Source organism: Camelus bactrianus, chromosome 10 (genome assembly GCF_048773025.1).
Source record: "Camelus bactrianus isolate YW-2024 breed Bactrian camel chromosome 10, ASM4877302v1, whole genome shotgun sequence".
Classification (NCBI taxonomy): domain Eukaryota; kingdom Metazoa; phylum Chordata; class Mammalia; order Artiodactyla; family Camelidae; genus Camelus; species Camelus bactrianus.
In genome coordinates this window covers 26,538,487-26,556,627 of record NC_133548.1, presented here as the reverse complement: position 1 = coordinate 26,556,627, position 18,141 = coordinate 26,538,487, and the positions used below count along the sequence as shown (strand labels likewise).

The 18,141-nt window shown below is 37.3% G+C and overlaps 1 protein-coding gene across 3 annotated transcripts in view; it reads right to left on the bottom strand.

Moving 5' to 3' along the window:
- The window catches only part of DCDC1 (doublecortin domain containing 1), a 393,336-nt gene that overhangs the window by 27,307 nt on the left and 347,888 nt on the right, over positions 1–18,141 (bottom strand). For all 3 annotated transcript variants that reach the window (XM_074372209.1, XM_074372210.1, XM_045523733.2), the window contains 6 exons: positions 12,943–13,125; positions 11,324–11,527; positions 9,826–10,018; positions 7,420–7,572; positions 6,594–6,695; positions 114–250 (listed from right to left, as the gene is read on the bottom strand). In XM_074372209.1, the coding sequence (XP_074228310.1) occupies positions 114–250; positions 6,594–6,695; positions 7,420–7,572; positions 9,826–10,018; positions 11,324–11,527; positions 12,943–13,125 (972 nt within the window). The remainder of the gene's footprint in view (positions 1–113; positions 251–6,593; positions 6,696–7,419; positions 7,573–9,825; positions 10,019–11,323; positions 11,528–12,942; positions 13,126–18,141) is intronic.

The window sequence follows — 18,141 nt, the reverse complement described above, 5'->3', positions numbered from 1 at the left end:
CTGACCAGATGCCGAGAATATATTAATAGCATAATTTAAAAATTCAATACTGTACTTTTAAAAGCTTATAAAAGAGTCTGACTCTTTAAGGCCCGTAGTCCTAAAGATCGTACCTCTGTATGTGTTATAAGGTCCATGAGTTTAATTTCCTCTGGAGTCTGCTCAGTCCAGCCTCCTTCCACCACCACCGGCTGCACAGGGCTTTTGCTGGGGACCATGGTGGCTGGCTGACATGCTGCTACCCGCCGCCCTGGGGAAAGAAGTCTCTGGAAATGTTGTTTCTGATGATAGGTTTTCAGATTTCAAATAAATTGGTTTGGTTTTCTATGCATAAATCATCCCACTTGGGAGCAGAGGCTAAAATACTAAATGTATCATAAAAGCAAAGATGCCTAAGGTAATAAGATCTAACAATGGCTCTTCATATGGGAGCTTGAGGCTTTACGTAGCCAGGATATGCATATTCACTGTACAGATGGAAAAGAAGGATAACATGCTGACTCCCACACTGGCCCCAGCCTCTCACCCAAGATACGGTTCAGCAGTAATTTAGTCAAATAGAATCCATGACCTATATAGCCCATCATCTCCTCCAGTCATGGAACATATGTTTTGTTCTCTTTGCTAATAATAAGCCTTTCCCCCACAATTAGCTTAGCAGCCTGGGGATTAAGTATTTCTAAAATAATATTAACCCAAGAGACAGGAGGCCTTTTTTTTCTATCTAATAATACCCCGCGAGCACGATTAGTTTCTGACACCTCTGCTGTGTCCTTTGGGCTTGTAAGAAGCTGTGGTAAGAGAAAATATTTACTGGAATACTGTATTCTAAAGAATCACAGACATGAGTTAATAAGTGTGGTGATTTGAATTCATGCATTCTTTCAGCTACACCACTTTAAATCACTATAAAAGAGGTTTAAAAGTCACACTTATTAAAATTATTTTCTTTTTTGGGGTTGAAGAGATATTCAGCACTGAGTCTCATACTGATCTCTAAACTTCTTAAGAACAAATTACTGCTTTCTTTTGTACGTTGCTTCTAGAAACCTAAGTTGAACACCAGCTATAAGTCAGGCATTGTGCTGGATGGTGAAAATGCAAACATGCTCACGATCAAGTCCTTGCCTCAAAGGCTTACACTTCAGTGGGGAAGGCAAATGTTAAGGAAATGATGACACCAATAATTGGCTGTCACTGTACTGAACTAGGGAAGTACAGCGTGAGTAAAAGCATGTAACAGGGGTTGCTGACCAAGTCTGGGGTGTCAGAGGAGTCTTCTTTGAGAAGGTAACACTCAGATGGATAAAATAATAGAAATACTGAAATGAAGTTGAGTCCTAATATTGTTACTAGGAGACTTGTAACGTGCAGATTTTCATATTATGACAATGATCAAAACCTTCTGAAAATAATTCCGTACTTGCAGAGGATAAAGCATTTGTGCTCTTATAGTTCAAGTTTATGGAAATAGAGCCGGCAATAAAAGTAAGTGGCAGGAATGACTTCTCAGGGAAACCAGAACTCTATGTATCTAATAAGCATTCATATGAAATTTATGGATGTGAAGAAAACATAATTGAATCAATCAGCTAATGAGTTACAGTGACAATGCCATTAGGCAACATACTTTGGAGAAGACCTCAGTGGTACCAGAAAAATACATAACACAAATTTACACTAAATATAGTTTTTAGCTGCCTCTATAAAGTACAGACAACATTAATTTATGACACATAAATTCTTATGGATAATATTGCAATAAATATTTTATTTATAATGCATTTTGAACACTAAAATTTTGCTGAACTAAGGACAGATCTCAGGTAGTTTATCATTTACACTGTTGAGAGTCAGTATTTAAATATAAGAAACAGCAAAAAACATTATGCATTATTTGTTTTTTGTCAGCTTGTTTCTAAATCGTCTTAAGAAAATAAATGCATTTGCACTATAATTTTTATAAAGAGACAAAATGTCATCACAAAACGTATTGGTTTGGGGAAAAGTTTTCATAACAAACTATTATTTATGTAGGTAAGAGAAACAAATCAATAAAAACCAAACAAATATGTATTGAATAAACTATTTTTTATTTTCTTATTACATTTTCCATATATTCTATTTTATTTCACATGAGATCAGAGGGAAAAATGATAATATCTAACTATGAATGGGGAAAGCTAGAGAACATGAGTGCTCTGCTGCTCTCTCAGACTGTAAATCTCACCTAGACAGCTCTCATACCTCTCCTTTATTGGGAGGGTCCATTCTGGCTCAGTGTCAAATGTGCCTAAAAGGGTAAGTCCACTTCTTTGGGGGTTTAAGTTAGCAGATCTGTTTCTCTCAAACTAAATAAAATGTTTCAGCGATGCCTTTATATGTAACAAGGGTGGTACCTTCCCTGATCTGCCATCCCTTAGTTTTATCAGTTTTTAAGACACCAAGTGGGAAAATGGGCTGCCCTCTCAGGAACTCCTATTCTAAAATTTATTGAGTATTTATTCTGTGTTAAGCATGTAGTAAATATTTGACATTTGTTCCTTAATCATAAAAACCCTACAAAGTTACTACTAGTATTTGGTTAATATTAATGCTCATCCTTACAAATGAAATGTAAAATCAGCTTAGCACAGTACTTTGTGCATAGTATATGCTCAATAAACATTTGTTGCATTTACCAACAGCTATAATAACAAGATATAACTGATTTAGCCACTATTCATACCTCGCATACCTCCTCTTTCATTTCATCCAACCCTCTAGAAGCTCACAATCCAACAGGGACTGTGGTTAACTGAATTTAAACTTGTTCTTACTTAACCTCATAATCCCAACAACTTGAAAAGACCATCCTTAGGGTAGGGATTCTGTAAGAATGCATTGACTTTACATTTAATAGCAGAAAACATAACAGTTTTGCAGTAGAGACAAGATTTATCTTAGCACTAAATTTTAAGAGAAACTACATTAATGGATTCCCCCATAATGAACACCATCTGACCAAATAGACTATTCTCAACAGTCATATTATAGATGATGCCAACTGAACTTTAAAATGCTTTTTAATACTTCATTATAATAAAAGCTGAAGACATGATACAAAATCACAACTCAGTAAAAGCAGCTTTGCTAGGTGTTATTTTCACTATATTGCTTTTTGTAGATTTAACTTGATAAAGAAATAGAGCTTTGAAAACTCACTGACTCTGGCTGGCAGCCAAGATGACAGAGTAGAAGAAGCCATAGCTCATCCCCTCTCAGGAACACATCAAAATCACAACTGCAGACCAACCATCAATTAAAAGAAAAAAACAACTTAGAACCTACCAGAAAAGATTTTCCATAACTAGATATAAAGAAGAAACCACAGCAAGACAAGTAGGAGGTATGGACTTGTGATATAATCAAACCCCATAACCCACCCCTCACTGGGTGGGCAACCCACAAACTGGAGAATAATCATATTACAGAGGTTCTTCCACAGAGTGAGGGTTGTGATCCCTAGGTCAGGCTCCCCAGCCTGGAAGTCCAGCACCAAGAAGAGGATAGGCCAGAGTATTTGGCTTTGAAGGCCAGCAGGGCTTAATTGCAGAAGCTCCATGAGACTGGGGGAAATAAGAGACCTCACTCTTAAAGGATGTACACAAAATCTCAAGCTCACTGGCACCAAGGGCAAAAGCAGTATTTCGTAGAAACCTGGGCCAGACCTACCTGCTGGTCTTGGAGGGTCAACTGGGGAGGCAGGGGGAGTCTGAGACTCACCCTAGGGACACAGACACAGTGGTGGACATACTGAAGCATACTGATCTCCATGAACTCTCCTTCCTGGAGGCTGATATCTTGCTTGTGTCATTAGCACCAAGACCTGGCCTCACCCAACAGCCTGTAGGCTCCAGTGCTGGGATGTGTCAAGCCAAACAACAAATTGGGTGGGAACACAGCCCTATCCATGAGCAGAAAGGCTGTCTAAAGACTTCCTGAGCCCACAGCCACCTCCAGACATGCCCCTCAATATGGTCCTGCCAACTAGAGGGGCAGGATCTAGTTCTACCCACCAGTGAGCAGGCACTGGCCCCTCCCATCAGAAAGCCTGCACAAGCCTCTAGACCAGCCTTACCACCAGGAGGCAGATACCAGAAAGAAGAAAACAATGCTCACAGCCTTTGGAATGAGTCTGTGAACACAGACCAGACCCTACCCTGGGACCAGCTGGTCCCTAGCCCTTGGGTGATGAGAGGGGAGTGCACTTCTGGGACACATAGGATGTCTCCTAAAGAAGGTCACTTCCCATAGGTCAAGAAACGTAACTAACCTATCATATACATAAAAATATAAATAGTAATTTAGACAAAATGGAGGGTGCAGCTTAGTGGCAGAGCATGTGCTTAGCATGCACAAGGTCCTGGGTTCAATCCCCAGCACCTCCATTAAAAATAAATGAATAAATAAACCTAATTACCACCCCCAACAAAAAAAAAAAAGAAAAGAAATTTAGACAAAATGAGTGGCAGAGGAATATGTTTCAGAAAAAAGAACAAGATAAAATCCCAAAAGAAAAACTAGGTGATGTGGAGATAGGCAATCTACCCAAGAAAGAGTTCAGAGTAATGATTGTAAGAATGATCAAAGACCTTGGGAAGAGAATGGATGCACACAGTGAGAAGTTGGAAGTTTTTAACAGAGTTAGAAAATATAAAGAACAACCAAACAGAGTTGAAGAATACAATAACTAAAATGAAAAATATACTAGAAGGAATCTGTAGTAGACTAAATGAGGCATAAGACCAGATCAGTGAGCTGGAAGACAGAGTAGTGGAAATCACTATTTTAGAAAAAAAGAAAAGAAAAGAAATGAGGACAGTTTAAGAGATCTCTGGGACAATGATGCCTTCAGCGATGCCTTTATATGTAACAAGGGTGATACTAATATTCATATTATAAGAGTCCCAGAAGAAGAGAGAGAGAGAAAGGACAAGAGATGTAGAAAACAAACTATGGTTACCAAAGAGGAGGGGAAGGAGGGATGGATTACAAGTATGGAATTAACATATACACACTAGTGTATGTAAAATAGGTAAACAACGAGGACCTACTGTATAGTACAGGGCACTATATTCAATATCTTATAATAACTTACAGTGGAAAAGAATGTGTGCATATGTATATAAATCACTTTCTTATACACCTGAAACTTATACAACATTGTAAACCAACTGTACTTCAATTAAAAATTTTTTTCTTAAAAAAAATAAAGAACTCTGTGAAGTGAATGGTTGAAATTCTATCTATTCTTTAATTCAATCATTCTGCAACCATTCAGAGAACAAAAAAAGAAGGGTATAGAATTTATAATGTAACACAGGAGAGTCACATGACTAGGTAATTATAATAAAGTGATAAGGTGTATAGGGGGAAAAGCTCAGGGTATGATAAACTACACTATCCCTGACTGGAAATGTTAAAGAAGGCTTTTAGGAAGAAATAACAGGCAAGCTGAAAAGTAAATAATGAGAAGCAATATAAGAGGACAGAAGAGAGAAAAGTTTGAGGTACAGAGAACTGTGTCAAAAGCTCAGATTTAAGAAAGCACATGGTAAGTCTGGGGGACTGACAGTGAGAGCAGAAGATGCCAAAGATGACTCGCAGGTCTCTGAGATGGAACATTTGGGTGGACTGTGGTAATTAATGTCTATAGAAGAAATGAAGGAGGCTTTGGTGTGATATGATATGCCCAAGGGACATTTAAGTGAAAATGTCTAGTAGTTGGAGTGGTAGAGGTTAACAACAAAAATAGACACTTTTCACTGAGAGCCAATAATTCTTTTAGTAAGAACTGAAAAATAGCCATTTGAACCCAGAGTGCTGTCTAGTGAACCTAGGACTAATTGTGTTGTTTACTGAAGTTAAGATTCAAATATTTCTGACACCAGACATTATAGATACTCAGGTGCTGAAATTCTGCTATGGTAATTACAGAGCCTGAAATGTATGTCTTCCCAGGCTAAAGTCCACAATATGCTTTCTCCCCAAAGGAATACTTGGTGTCTCAAGAGCTGGGAATAATATAAGATCAGAAACTTAAAATTCCATGACAAAGAGAAGGAAGAAGAGGATAAATACTGTCAACTGATCACTTTGTTTAAACACAGCATATCCTATGCTACATAACAAGAGGGGCCTTTCTGAGCTAAAGATACTAAGCTTGGAAGAATTTAGTACTTCCTCACTCAGATTATTTAATAAAACTTCTTCTCCAGCAATACCCAAGAAACAACAGAAAGTGTTGTTTAATGAGTAATTTCTAAGTCCATAAAATGTCAGCTCACGAATTGTTTCAAAACCAACAGGGTGGTCATACGACACCTCCAAATTTTTAAAATGTACATATAAATCACGTGATGTTAATTTTAATATAAAATTAGTACCAAACAGATACATTATTAGGTTTTAGACTTGCTCAAGTGACTTTCGTAACACAATACTAACACAGTATTCAAACATCTGGTATCTAGTGGTAGAAAAAAAACACCAGCAAATTGACATTACATTTAGAATTAAACATGGTGATGCTTGACTTAGTTTATACTGACCTTTTAACTGTCTCATTTTGTGTTTCATGGTGTCTAGATCAGCCAAAATTTTGTCCTTTTTCAGCCAGTTCTGCTTTTCTATTTCTTCTGCTTTCTGCAAAGCTAGAATAATAAAAATACATGATATTTCATCTTGCATCCTTTTTATCAACAGTAATTTATCATGCAAGCCAATAATTTACAAAGAACTTTCTGCTTCAAGAAATAGATTCAATTAGAAACAAGTAATTAAAAGGTAAGGGTCATGAAAAGAAACCTCATTTGAAAGATGACAGAGCTTAAGGCATTTCTTTACGGAATGGAGGAGGAAAAAGAAGTACAGTGCTGTTTTATTACATAGATTTACCATATGCAATAGCCATATTTCATTTTCCACTTCCACAAACTATTTGGAGGTGATGAAAGCCTAGCTTGGAACCATTCATTTTTTAAACATCCACCTACAGCCTAAAGGGTGCAATTCTTAAAAATGAAAATGTGCAGACAGGTCGTCTTCAGTGTGAATTAAACTCATTTGTTATTTTCTAATGTATACCATTATTCTCAGTCTTATAGACCAAGGATCTCTTTATCAAATAAATTAGACATTTTTCCATGCAGAATACTCCATTCCAGTAAGAAAAAACAGGCAGTTTGCAAATATAGGGGTATAGCTATCCTTGTGCACATGTTAATTGATGAAAGCCAGTTCTTTGCATAAATGTGATGTTATTATGTTGACATTATACACATTTAATTCATTTTCTTATGGCAACATAAAATTTATTTCTATCTCTCTTCATGCACTTGCTTGAAAAAAAAAAAAAAAACGAAAAGAAACACTTACCATTTGGAGACAGAAATGGTTCACCACAAGACACCCAGATGGCAATAGGATTTCTGAGAATGAGGGTGAGCAAAGACTCATCTATACCATCCAAACTATCAGATGTCATTGACTTTGGAAATAGTTTGGTTTTCACTTTCACTCTTGAGTTCCCTGGGAAACAAATGACACATTTACCATTGTTCAATGAATAATGAATAAATTTGCTTACTGAATTCATTTGTTTATTCAAAATATTTCACTCTTCACTAATGACTTGATTTAAATAGGCAATACCAAAACCAGATGCAAATCCATAAATCTGATCAGAAACTTCATATGCAACAAAATAATTTAATCTGATTGCAAATATACATTTTAATTCCTTTCTTACAATTTAGTTATGAAAAAATATGAGATGGCTTACCAAAATATCTATTCTGAAAAGGGATAAAATAAAGAGATTAAAAAAAAAAAAAAAGGTAGAAAAGAGTATAGGAACAGACCAAAGCCAGAGATAAAGTGTTTCAGTGTCCCATATTTTAAATGAGAATAGTATCTATCTTGTTCTGCTGTTGGGAAGCTTAAAAAAAAAAAAAAAGGAAAGTGCTTAGAATAGTGTTTGGTCTATTTAACTGTGTAAGCATCCAAAAAATGCTAGACAGTATTTTTATTATTATCATCATGATACTGGACATGAATATTACACTGTTTTCATTTGCTAGAGGTAAAGCACTATGCATGTTCTGAGGACCCTAGTGGCCAAAGCAAAGAGGAAAACACCATTTCAAGATTCACATGGCCCACAAAGAGATAAATTCCTCAAGAAATACCCTTCCTGGCCCTGACATCCGAGAGATATTTATTTCAGACTCTTCATAAAGAGGTTATTTGTGATATAGTGAACCGTATCCTACAAAATAATGTATACTGAGAACTTACAACGTGCTGGGCATTTTACTAAGATCTCTAAATACATTATCTTATATGATTCTCAAAAGGATACCCTGAGGTAGGTCCATTCCCCTTTTGCATAGTAACTGAGATTTAGTCACATAGCCAAGTAGGAGCAGAGCCAGGATTAGAATCCATGCTACCTGCCTACAAAGCCAGTGCCCTTAACCACCACCGTTATAGTAAGTGTGACACTGAGTTTTTGATTGATGCTTATTTCTTTTAAGTTCCTCAATGCAAACTGATGGTGTAACTCCAAGTCATGATTCAGTAAAGGGGACAGCCAGCTGATGCACCTGTCTGATTCAGAATTACAATCTAATTCTAAAGATTATTCTTTAGACTAAGAGGGGAAGGGATGACCATACCCTTTTGGTAAACCTGCATGAATACCATTACTTCCAATCAGGTTTTAAATAAGAATTTGAAAGAAGAGTGTTTGAGATTGTAAATCTACCAGAACCTGGAGATTCCACATGCCAAATAAAGGCCGAACTATATGCTTCAGTAGTCAGCTGGGCATTAAATGTTCACATAATTATTTTCAAAAACTCATTAGATAACCAAACAATATCATTGTGAAATAACAGAAAATAGATATATTGGGTTCTGCCCCTGGTTCCTAGCACAGAGCTCCTAAAATTCATGTAATTCATATTCATAAGGTCTAACTGAGTATATATTCACATGACTATTAGTTTCCTCATTTTACAAATTAGGAAACTGAGGTACAGAGAGTACCCAAGATCATTCAGCTAGTAAGTAACAGAGCAGGAGTTGAACTCTGGTATTCTGGCTCCAAAACCCACATTCTCAACCTCTAAACCATGCATCTCGACACAACAATGGAAACCTGAGGTAACTGCTGAATCCCTGCAAGCAGACACTTTTCATCTAGCAAACTGTTGTTGGGGACACAGCCCTGCCCTCAAGTTGTACATGGTCTAATGAGACGCACAAAGATATAAACAGATAATTATGATACCATGTGCTAGAAGCTGCAACAGGGGTGCATTTGCTGGAGCTCTGGGAGTTTACAGGAGCAGTGGAGATGGGCAGGTGAGGGGAGTTGGAGGGCAGGAGGTGTAGAGAAGACAGCTTCTCTTCCAATAGTAGGAAGAGATGTGCCTTGATCTAGTTCCACCTTAAGGGGTCTCCAGTTGGTTCTGGTTCTGAATTTAAGAACAAAATCTGCCCATGCTGCACAAAGTAGCTAAGCTGTCAAACATATTTTATAAATTCTAGGCAATTTATTGATTGTTTTGGAGCTGAAACCAAATTAACTTCTTAAAAATTTTTTCTTATTATTCTGCAAGGTGAAAATGATATGAGAATCTCTTACAAGAGTAGCTTCCTGGGATTTTTAAAAATTCTCAAAGGGGCGACTGAATGAAAGAGTCACATTTAACTTTCTTATGATCAAACGTAAGTAGAATTCGCTAATTCCTGCAGAATGTAACCAGTCTTCCATACTTTTAACCGGCGTCTCTTTTGTTCCAACAGGGGCCGCCTCTTTCTTTTGTTCCTCAGAGTCTCTCTGGGTAAAAGACTCATCCAGAGCCCATAAAACCAAATCATGCAAGGAAAGGATTGTGGTTCCATCTTTGGTATATACTTTGGAGGCTGCTCTGGCAAGACCAAGTTGTTGTGTGCATTCTGTAAGAAGCTAGAGAACACAGACTATAAGGAACTGAGAGGAAACAGTGATAGAACTGGGAAAAATCACGAAGGGCTTGTTATTTTAGAAACCTGAGAAAATCCTTTTAATTTGAGAAAATAGAAAGCAGTAACTACCAATGGGATCTCTGATTAGAGATGATTTTTGATATTAGGTTGTCCTACCCCATCTCACGTATTAGTCCAGTCCAGCTGTCAGGATTCTGAGCTCCAAAACTTTAACACAGCAGCTGGTGCACGTTAATACGTTTTTCCATCAGAGTGCTTCTTATTTCCTAAGAAATGTTAACCTAGAAATCTGCTTTCGATTCTATTGCTTTACAGTGTATAAAATTATTCAAACACTTGAGATGAACTGCTTTAACATAAATGAGTACTTGACTTTCAAACCAAGAACTGACACATATTATTACTTCCATTTTGCAGGTGGGAAATCAGGCTGAAAGGTTAGTATTTTTGTTCAAGACCACAAAAGCTAGGGTCTCAGAGTGAATTTTGGAATTGTTAACTTTTGTTCTTTGCTTAGTCCACTGAATAACATCTTTAAAACAAACAAACAAACAAACAAAAAAGAACTAGTTTTGTACTCAACCAAAGAGGTGAGTGAATAATTATGTGTATATGTAAGTGTTTGCAAGAAACTCTCCAGGGTAACTCCATATCATATTTAGCATCGCTTATAAAATATGTTGTTCAGGGTACTGGACAGAATGTACAGACAAGACAATCACCAAGCAACGGAAGGACAAAGCTGGGCTTGGGCCCGTGGGACCCTCATCCCTTCCAGTGACTGTGGGGAGCAGGCTCTAAGACAGAAACCACATATTCTCTCTTAGCACAACTCCTGCCTCTCCAATGTGAAAATGAAATGAAACACCCTATCAACAAATAAGTATTCAGATTCTCCAGATAATAAGTGAGGCAGCATCTCTCAGAATATTCAGATGACATACAACTTGAAGCTGCAGTGGGAAGGAAGGCAAAAGAGGCTTTGTCTGTCACAAGACTGAAGAAAATCTGGTAGCTTTGTCTTTCCCCTACTTTCGTGTATCTTTGCTCTGAAGCCAATCCTAAAACCATATTCTGGTTTCTCATTTTTCTAAGTCTGTATGCAAAGAAACACAATCAAAAAGAATATCTTTAAGAAAACAGAGATCTTGATCTCATCAGCTTAAATTGGTAAAACAGGCCAGAGATATTTGTCACTCAATCCTACTGCTTTTTTCTTGTCAGAAGAATCACCATTATCATTACCTCAGAGGATGCGAGAAGCATTTAAGTGATAGCCACTTACCATGGGGAATGTTCCAGCCACAATTAACTTCCCATTTCGATATCCATCTCCATTTTTGTACGCAATTATTTTCACTGCCTTCTGGTGCGTAACTGCCATGCCACTATGAGATACAACTTGCGCGCAGGTCTTCATCCGTAGAGATAATAGACGTTCTTCATAATAACTTAGAGTGTTCTCAGCCTCATGAGAAGATAAATCAGCCTGATTTAAAAAAAAAAAAAACATAGATCTACTCAAACTTTTTTTTTCTTTTAGTTTTTTTATTTTTTAACACTTCAGTCTCTTAATATAATGTGTGTGTGGCACCTAAATTTTGAAATGCTCATTCATATGCTGTATGTATCAGATGCTATAGTGGGATGGACGTTGGGTCAGAACTTGGGTTCTCTTCCCAGCCCTGTCACTGAGTCTCTAGGTGACTATGTGCCTCTGGCTTGTGTTTCTGGGCTTCTCCTGTTTTCTACCTTGCCTTTCTCTGGGATGGGAGATGGGGAAGAAGGATACCAGGGCTAGAAAGAGCCTGCGGCTGAAGTGATGGCACACTAGTACTAAAAGTATTCTCTTAATCTTTAACTTTAGGATGATGCCATCCTATGGTGGCAGATACTGATGAAGGAGGAGGGGAATGAGTGTAGCTTTAACTACATGACTATGAGGGTGGTGAACACCACACTTTCCCTTTCCCTTTTCATCCCTACTCAGGAAGCTGCCCCAAGGGAAAAGCTGTCTGAGCCCCTGTAACATTGTGGATTCTTTCCAATCAGCTCACCACTACCTTTTTAACATGACTCTGCTGTCACCAAAGCAAAGTCCAAATGCCTGCAGGTTTTCCCAGAGGACTGACTCTCCTTCTCTTTCAGAGTTACTGTTTCAGGTCATGTTTATTATAACTGTTACTACCCCACTCTCCTGCAGTGTGCATCAGGTTTAGGGGAGGGGGAGCGTGGCCTGGGAATGAGATGGGCAAGCTCTGAAGAGCACACCAGGCAGAAGGTCTCACCCCTTAGGAACTGCTCCTTTTTATACAGGTGTGTAATTTCCCCCTGGCTCTTCTCACTTCTAAACTCTTGAAGGGAAGGATTTTTTTCAATGCCATTTGAAATTAAGATCACAGGAAGGCAGCAGAGATTTTTTTCTCCATGAGATATAAACAGCATTAGACAGGAATGTGTGAATTCAGGCAACCAACCAGAAGAGTCATTAACAACACATCTAATTTGCCCTGAAATGTTCTATAGTAGTAAAAAAAAAAAAAAAAAAAAAAAAGGAGTTTACCCTGTGGATATAGGCAAAAAGTTTCTTCACTAAGTAAAGATTTGCAGTTCCTTCCTCATCTAAAAGCAACACAGAGAGAGTGGTGCAAGATGTTCAGCAGATGATTAAAGCCGTAAGAGTGCCCAATTAACTTCAAAGAGTGTATCGAACTATTAATAGACAAGGTATTTTAAATTACAGTGAGGAAAAGGAAATCAATGCAGGTGGAATGGTAAAGGTGCATCAGAGAAAGATGAATTGGATGAGTGGAGATGAACTTGAGTGCAAAGCAAATAATGAACTCATCCAACTTTCCCAACTGATGCCACACACGTATTAGCAGAGCTCAGATCACTGCATACCTTGGCCACATTGATGACCTTAAAGGGTCCTTGTGAGAAGGGCTTTTGGGTCTTGGAGGCTGAGGCGCAGAGGAACGGCAGCCCTGGAAGCAACTGTTTCAGTCCCTTCTCTGCTCTCATGGATTGTCCACATGCCAAACAGAGCACAGTTCTTTCCTCACTGGGAGAGAGATAATAGTATCCCTAAAAATGGAGATAAAGATGTTTTCAGATAGATACATCTAAATTATGATAGCACTTCCGTAGAACATGTTACCAAATAAGGCACATTTATAATCCCCAAATACTAAATTTGAAATCTCAACATGAGTACACTATTTTGCTCCCAAGTAATTATATTTAAAAAAAAACACACATATTTCCAAACTCTGTCGACTGAAAAAGCCTAGAGGCAATGAAAATTCAACAACAATGAGTATCTAGAATCAGAAATTTCTTAGAGGAAAGGCCAATTCCAGATTTGGGGCAAGAAATATACAAGACAAACATGGATATCTTGTGGTTCCCTGAAAGAAAAGAAGCCATCCAAGAATAAAGGCATTATGTCAAAAAAGACACAGGAGCCAACCTGAAGGACGCTCCATTGGCTCAAAGTGGGACAATTTAGGAGCAAAAAATAAAGATAACTGAAACACTTGGAATCTGCTTGAATATGAAAAATCCCATGAGTTCATAATGATGTTTAAAAAACAAGTAAAAACAACAACAAAAAGTCAACAAGCGAATAACAATAAAACACAGCTTATTGGAGTCCACTGGAAGTACACAGGCACAGATTTATAACTCTGAAATTGTCTACTAGCAAGTGTTGCAGATTATTTGCAAAGATGGCCAAAATTAAACCCTCCCATTCTCATTTGCATGCATGATTTTGCTGCTCCTCCAAACAAGAAATAGAGTTATTTTCTCCTTTTTCTTTCCCTTGAATCTGGGCAATGCCACGTGACTTGATTTGGCCAGTGTAGCATTAGCAAATGTGATGCAAGTGGATGCATAAGAAGTGCTTGCACACTGGAGCTTGTTCTCTTTTGGCTGCATTTGGAAGCCCGAGACCATCTGTGAACTCAACTGGAGCTAGCCTGCTTCAGAAGCCTTGAGGAGAACCAAGGCCACCAGCTGACCGCTTGCCAAACACCACACATGTGAGGGAGACCGTCTTTGACCATTCAGACCCCATAGAACCACCAAACTACTGGCACGTCACCAGATAACTACAGCCAGACTAAGTGATCCTGGGCAAGACCAGCAGAGCTGCCAGCTGAGCCCAGCTTGAACAGTTGAGCATAAAGTGGTTGTTGGTTTAAGCCACTTAATTTTCAGGTGATTTGCTATATACTACAATAGATAAGTGAGACAGAATAAATTAAGCATTTATCTTGCCATCCTTGACCAACCATATTTTTGGGTAGTCAAACACCTGGTTAAAGAGGTAGAGTTCTTCCTTACATTAAAAGTTTAGCATATACATGTGGGGGAAAATGATAGATAAAACTGATCCTTAAAACTTCTAATGAAATAACTTAGGCAAAGATCACAAAAAAGGCAACACCAAAGGAGAAGTCAATGGGATTTTTTTTTTTTTTGATATGAGATTGGGTTGTAATCACCTGAACCCATAGATAATCATTATCAGTAAAAATGGAAAATCCACACTGCATGCCTGCATAAGTGATAAATATGAAGTAAACAGTATAATCTATGAAGATTCTTGTCAAAAAAGCTGCACATAAATATAATTAAACTCCAGTGCTGAATTTATTTTATGAGAGTGACGGCGGTTATAGAAACAGGTTAAAGGATGCCACAGGAAGCAAACAGGCAAATCCAAACCAGAGGCATTCTACAGATGGATTCTGCAACCAAATGTCACACAGGGACATTGTTTGAGTATTGACTCAAACCAACCAACTACTAGAAGAGTTTTTTAGGAGAACCTGGGAAATTTTATTAAGAACAAGGTATTAGATGGCCAAAAAATTTTGTTAGGTGTGATACTGGCACAATGATTATGTAAGAAAATGTTGAAATTTTTATAGGTACATGTTTAAGTTCAAGGTGAAATGATATGTCTGGGATTTGCAAAAGCTTGATAATAGCTGAATTTGGGTGACAGGTGCATGAGAATTCATTAAACTAGTCTCTCTACTCTTGAATATATATATGAACATTTTAAAGTACTTTTATAAAGAAACTCTCTGATTTGTTTTGTTCTTCACAAGGCTAAAAGTTAAGTACAGCCAGAATTAGCGTCATCATTCTCAATTTACAGATGAGAAAACAAAAGCTCAGAGATGGAAGTTTTTAATCCAAGGATACCCAAGAAGTATGTGGCAAAACTGAAATATAAAACTGTGACTTCTGAATCCAAACTCTTGACTTTTTTGCCTTTGTCATATTGCTTCAACAACTCCACTTAAATAATTAAAACTATCTCAATTCAAAGCCAACATTTAGATGACACTGTTGAATGTAATTCTTAAGTTCCACTATGGATTTCTCTATATGTACATCTGATTTCTGTTTTCCTACAAATTACTGGGAGGCAGAAAATTAAAATCTCAGGTGGAATTGAATGAATATTATGCGGAATCATTTGTACAGAAAAACATGGGCTTTGTGACGAATTGTGTGCCAATGATATTCCTTATTACACTAAAGAAGCCCATTGAAATATCCAGAAAATGTATTTTCATTCATCAGGACATTAATCCCCATGACTGTGGTGCTACTATTTTGATGGTTCCCAAATTGTTTTATTTTGGCAATGGTGCACGTACACAATGTAAACTGAATTTTTGGTTAATTCATTCACACTTAATACAGCTTTGAAACTGCTGCTGGAAAGAAAAATGCAATATATTGGGGTAGCTCCCAGGGTTAAGGTATGTCTGTTTGCATCCTGGGGTATGGGTTTGTATACATACCCCAGGATGCAAACAGCTTCAAAGTTCAGAAAATCAGCTGCTCGCTTTCTGTACAGAATACCAAGTAATTGGTTTGACTGCTTTTTTTTCCTCTATGAAAGTTCCCTGATTTATTGAAATGACTAACTTGGCCTGTTCGTGTGGCCTTATACAGATATGATCTATGACGGGGGGGTTGTCTGATCAACGACTGTTACTATATACCTAGTAGCTAGTGTGACTGTGAATAAATTATTCAGTTTCTTCACCAATCTTAATTAATTTACTGATATTATTCATATTTATTATTTATGTTATATTATTTATTATTTAAATGAGATCATCAACATGAAAATAACTAACATTACATTTGTATCTAGCATACAGTAGCTATCTGGCATATAATAGATCATATTAATTTTCTTTTTCAAAGCTCTCCAGCAAACAGGATCTAGAAGAGAGGTTCTTACCCTACATCCAAACTGGATTTCAAGGGGAGTCTATGAACTCCCTAATATGTTACACAAAGTGTTACTGTACACATGTGAATTTTGGGGGAAAAGAGTATCTGTAATTTTCATGAGACTCTCAAAGAGGTCTGCATCTCCAAAAAGTTTAAGAACTAACAACTGGTTAGAGCCTTTGTGTAGAGGGTAGGTTTCCCCAGGCTCAAGAGAGAGTAACTTTTTTTAAATTTGCAAATCTCAGAATTGATATATTACTGTACTTTTCAGGTTAATCACATTAGTTTCTAGCAGATAGGTTATCATTTAACTAGTAGGAACGTTACAATTTTTTAGAAAAAAATATTTTTGGAAATTGGGAAGTTTTATCCTTATCTAACAAATAAGGGCTCTTTTATCATAACTATAATATCATACCTAAAATTAATAATACCCTAATATAATCAAATATTCAGTCAGCATTCAAATTTCTACAATTCTCTCTCTTACAATTTATTTGAAACAGAATCAAGATAAGGTCAGTATGTTATAATTGGTTGATATACCTCTTAGATCTCTTTGAATCTTCATGTTCCTCATTTTTCTTTCTTCTTTTACTGTAATTATTTGTTGTATATTTTCTCCAGTTAGATTTTAGGGGGCAAGAACACTTCGTAAGTGGTACAGTGTATCAACATCAAGGGACAACTGTTGTGCCTCTTTTTGTAATGTTAGTAGCTACTGATGATCATTGCCTAGATTCATTAATTTATTAAAGTTCACAACATAATGATATTCCCATTTCCCCATACTTTATTCATTTGTTAGCTGGGATATTTCTATGAAGTGAAACTTCTCATCAACTATTTTGTTATCCTGAGGTATAGTTCATAAAGGAAGGAAAAAATAAACCCTTGATTCTTTATTTACCAGTTTTCAAAGTAACAAATTTGTTCCTTAGCATCATCTCATTGTGACCAATTGAGCTATTGCTGTTGTTTAATATCAGTATCAACATGCGGATTTAAACATTTCTAATGTACGTCAGTGTACGTCAGTCCACCGCATTCAGTAGTCATACTGATGCTTAAATTGTTTCATCTTTGGAACCGTTTCAAGTTGACTTGATTCTTTTTAAGATGACTTTAGCAGTCTTTGGCAACATATCTGTTAACAGCTATGAGATCACAGACAAAGGAGAAAAAGTTGAGGGGAGAGCATAGTCGAAACAGAGACATGCAAAACAGTATGGTACACTTGACATCTTATTCACTAGAGCCAGGGAGTGATGAGTGAAGAAGCAGCAGCAGTTTAGAGACGTCTGAGGAGCAGAGTAAAGACGGTCTTATAATGTGCATTATGATATTTCAATTTTCTGTAGGCCAATGGTTATCAACAACAGTAAGGTGCTTTGACGAAAGGACACACAAATATCTTAGGTATCTGTTAAGTAGGGTGCAAGTAATTCCTTACTAGTACAAACTAAAGGACTAAGCTTGAGAAATTATTTCCTTTAAAAATTAGAGTATATTCATGCTTAGCCCTATGCTTGGTATAACATAATATAAAGCCACTTACAACCACTGTCATTTTAATATGCTTTCCGGAGTGGAGTGACATCTTGTGTGGCAGGCACACCTGTGGGAGTCAGGGATGTGTGATTACCCTCCCTCATGCATGTTCTGGCTAGCTGATGATGGACCAGAGATGGTGCTGGTGACAGGGAACCATGGAAACAATACAAGCAGAGGGTAATATCAATACGCCTTCCCTCTTTCCTAGCCAGAATCACAGTGTGAGTGATTTCACTCACAAGTCAGTGTTTAATTTGTGTGAACTTAAGGTTTTCTAGA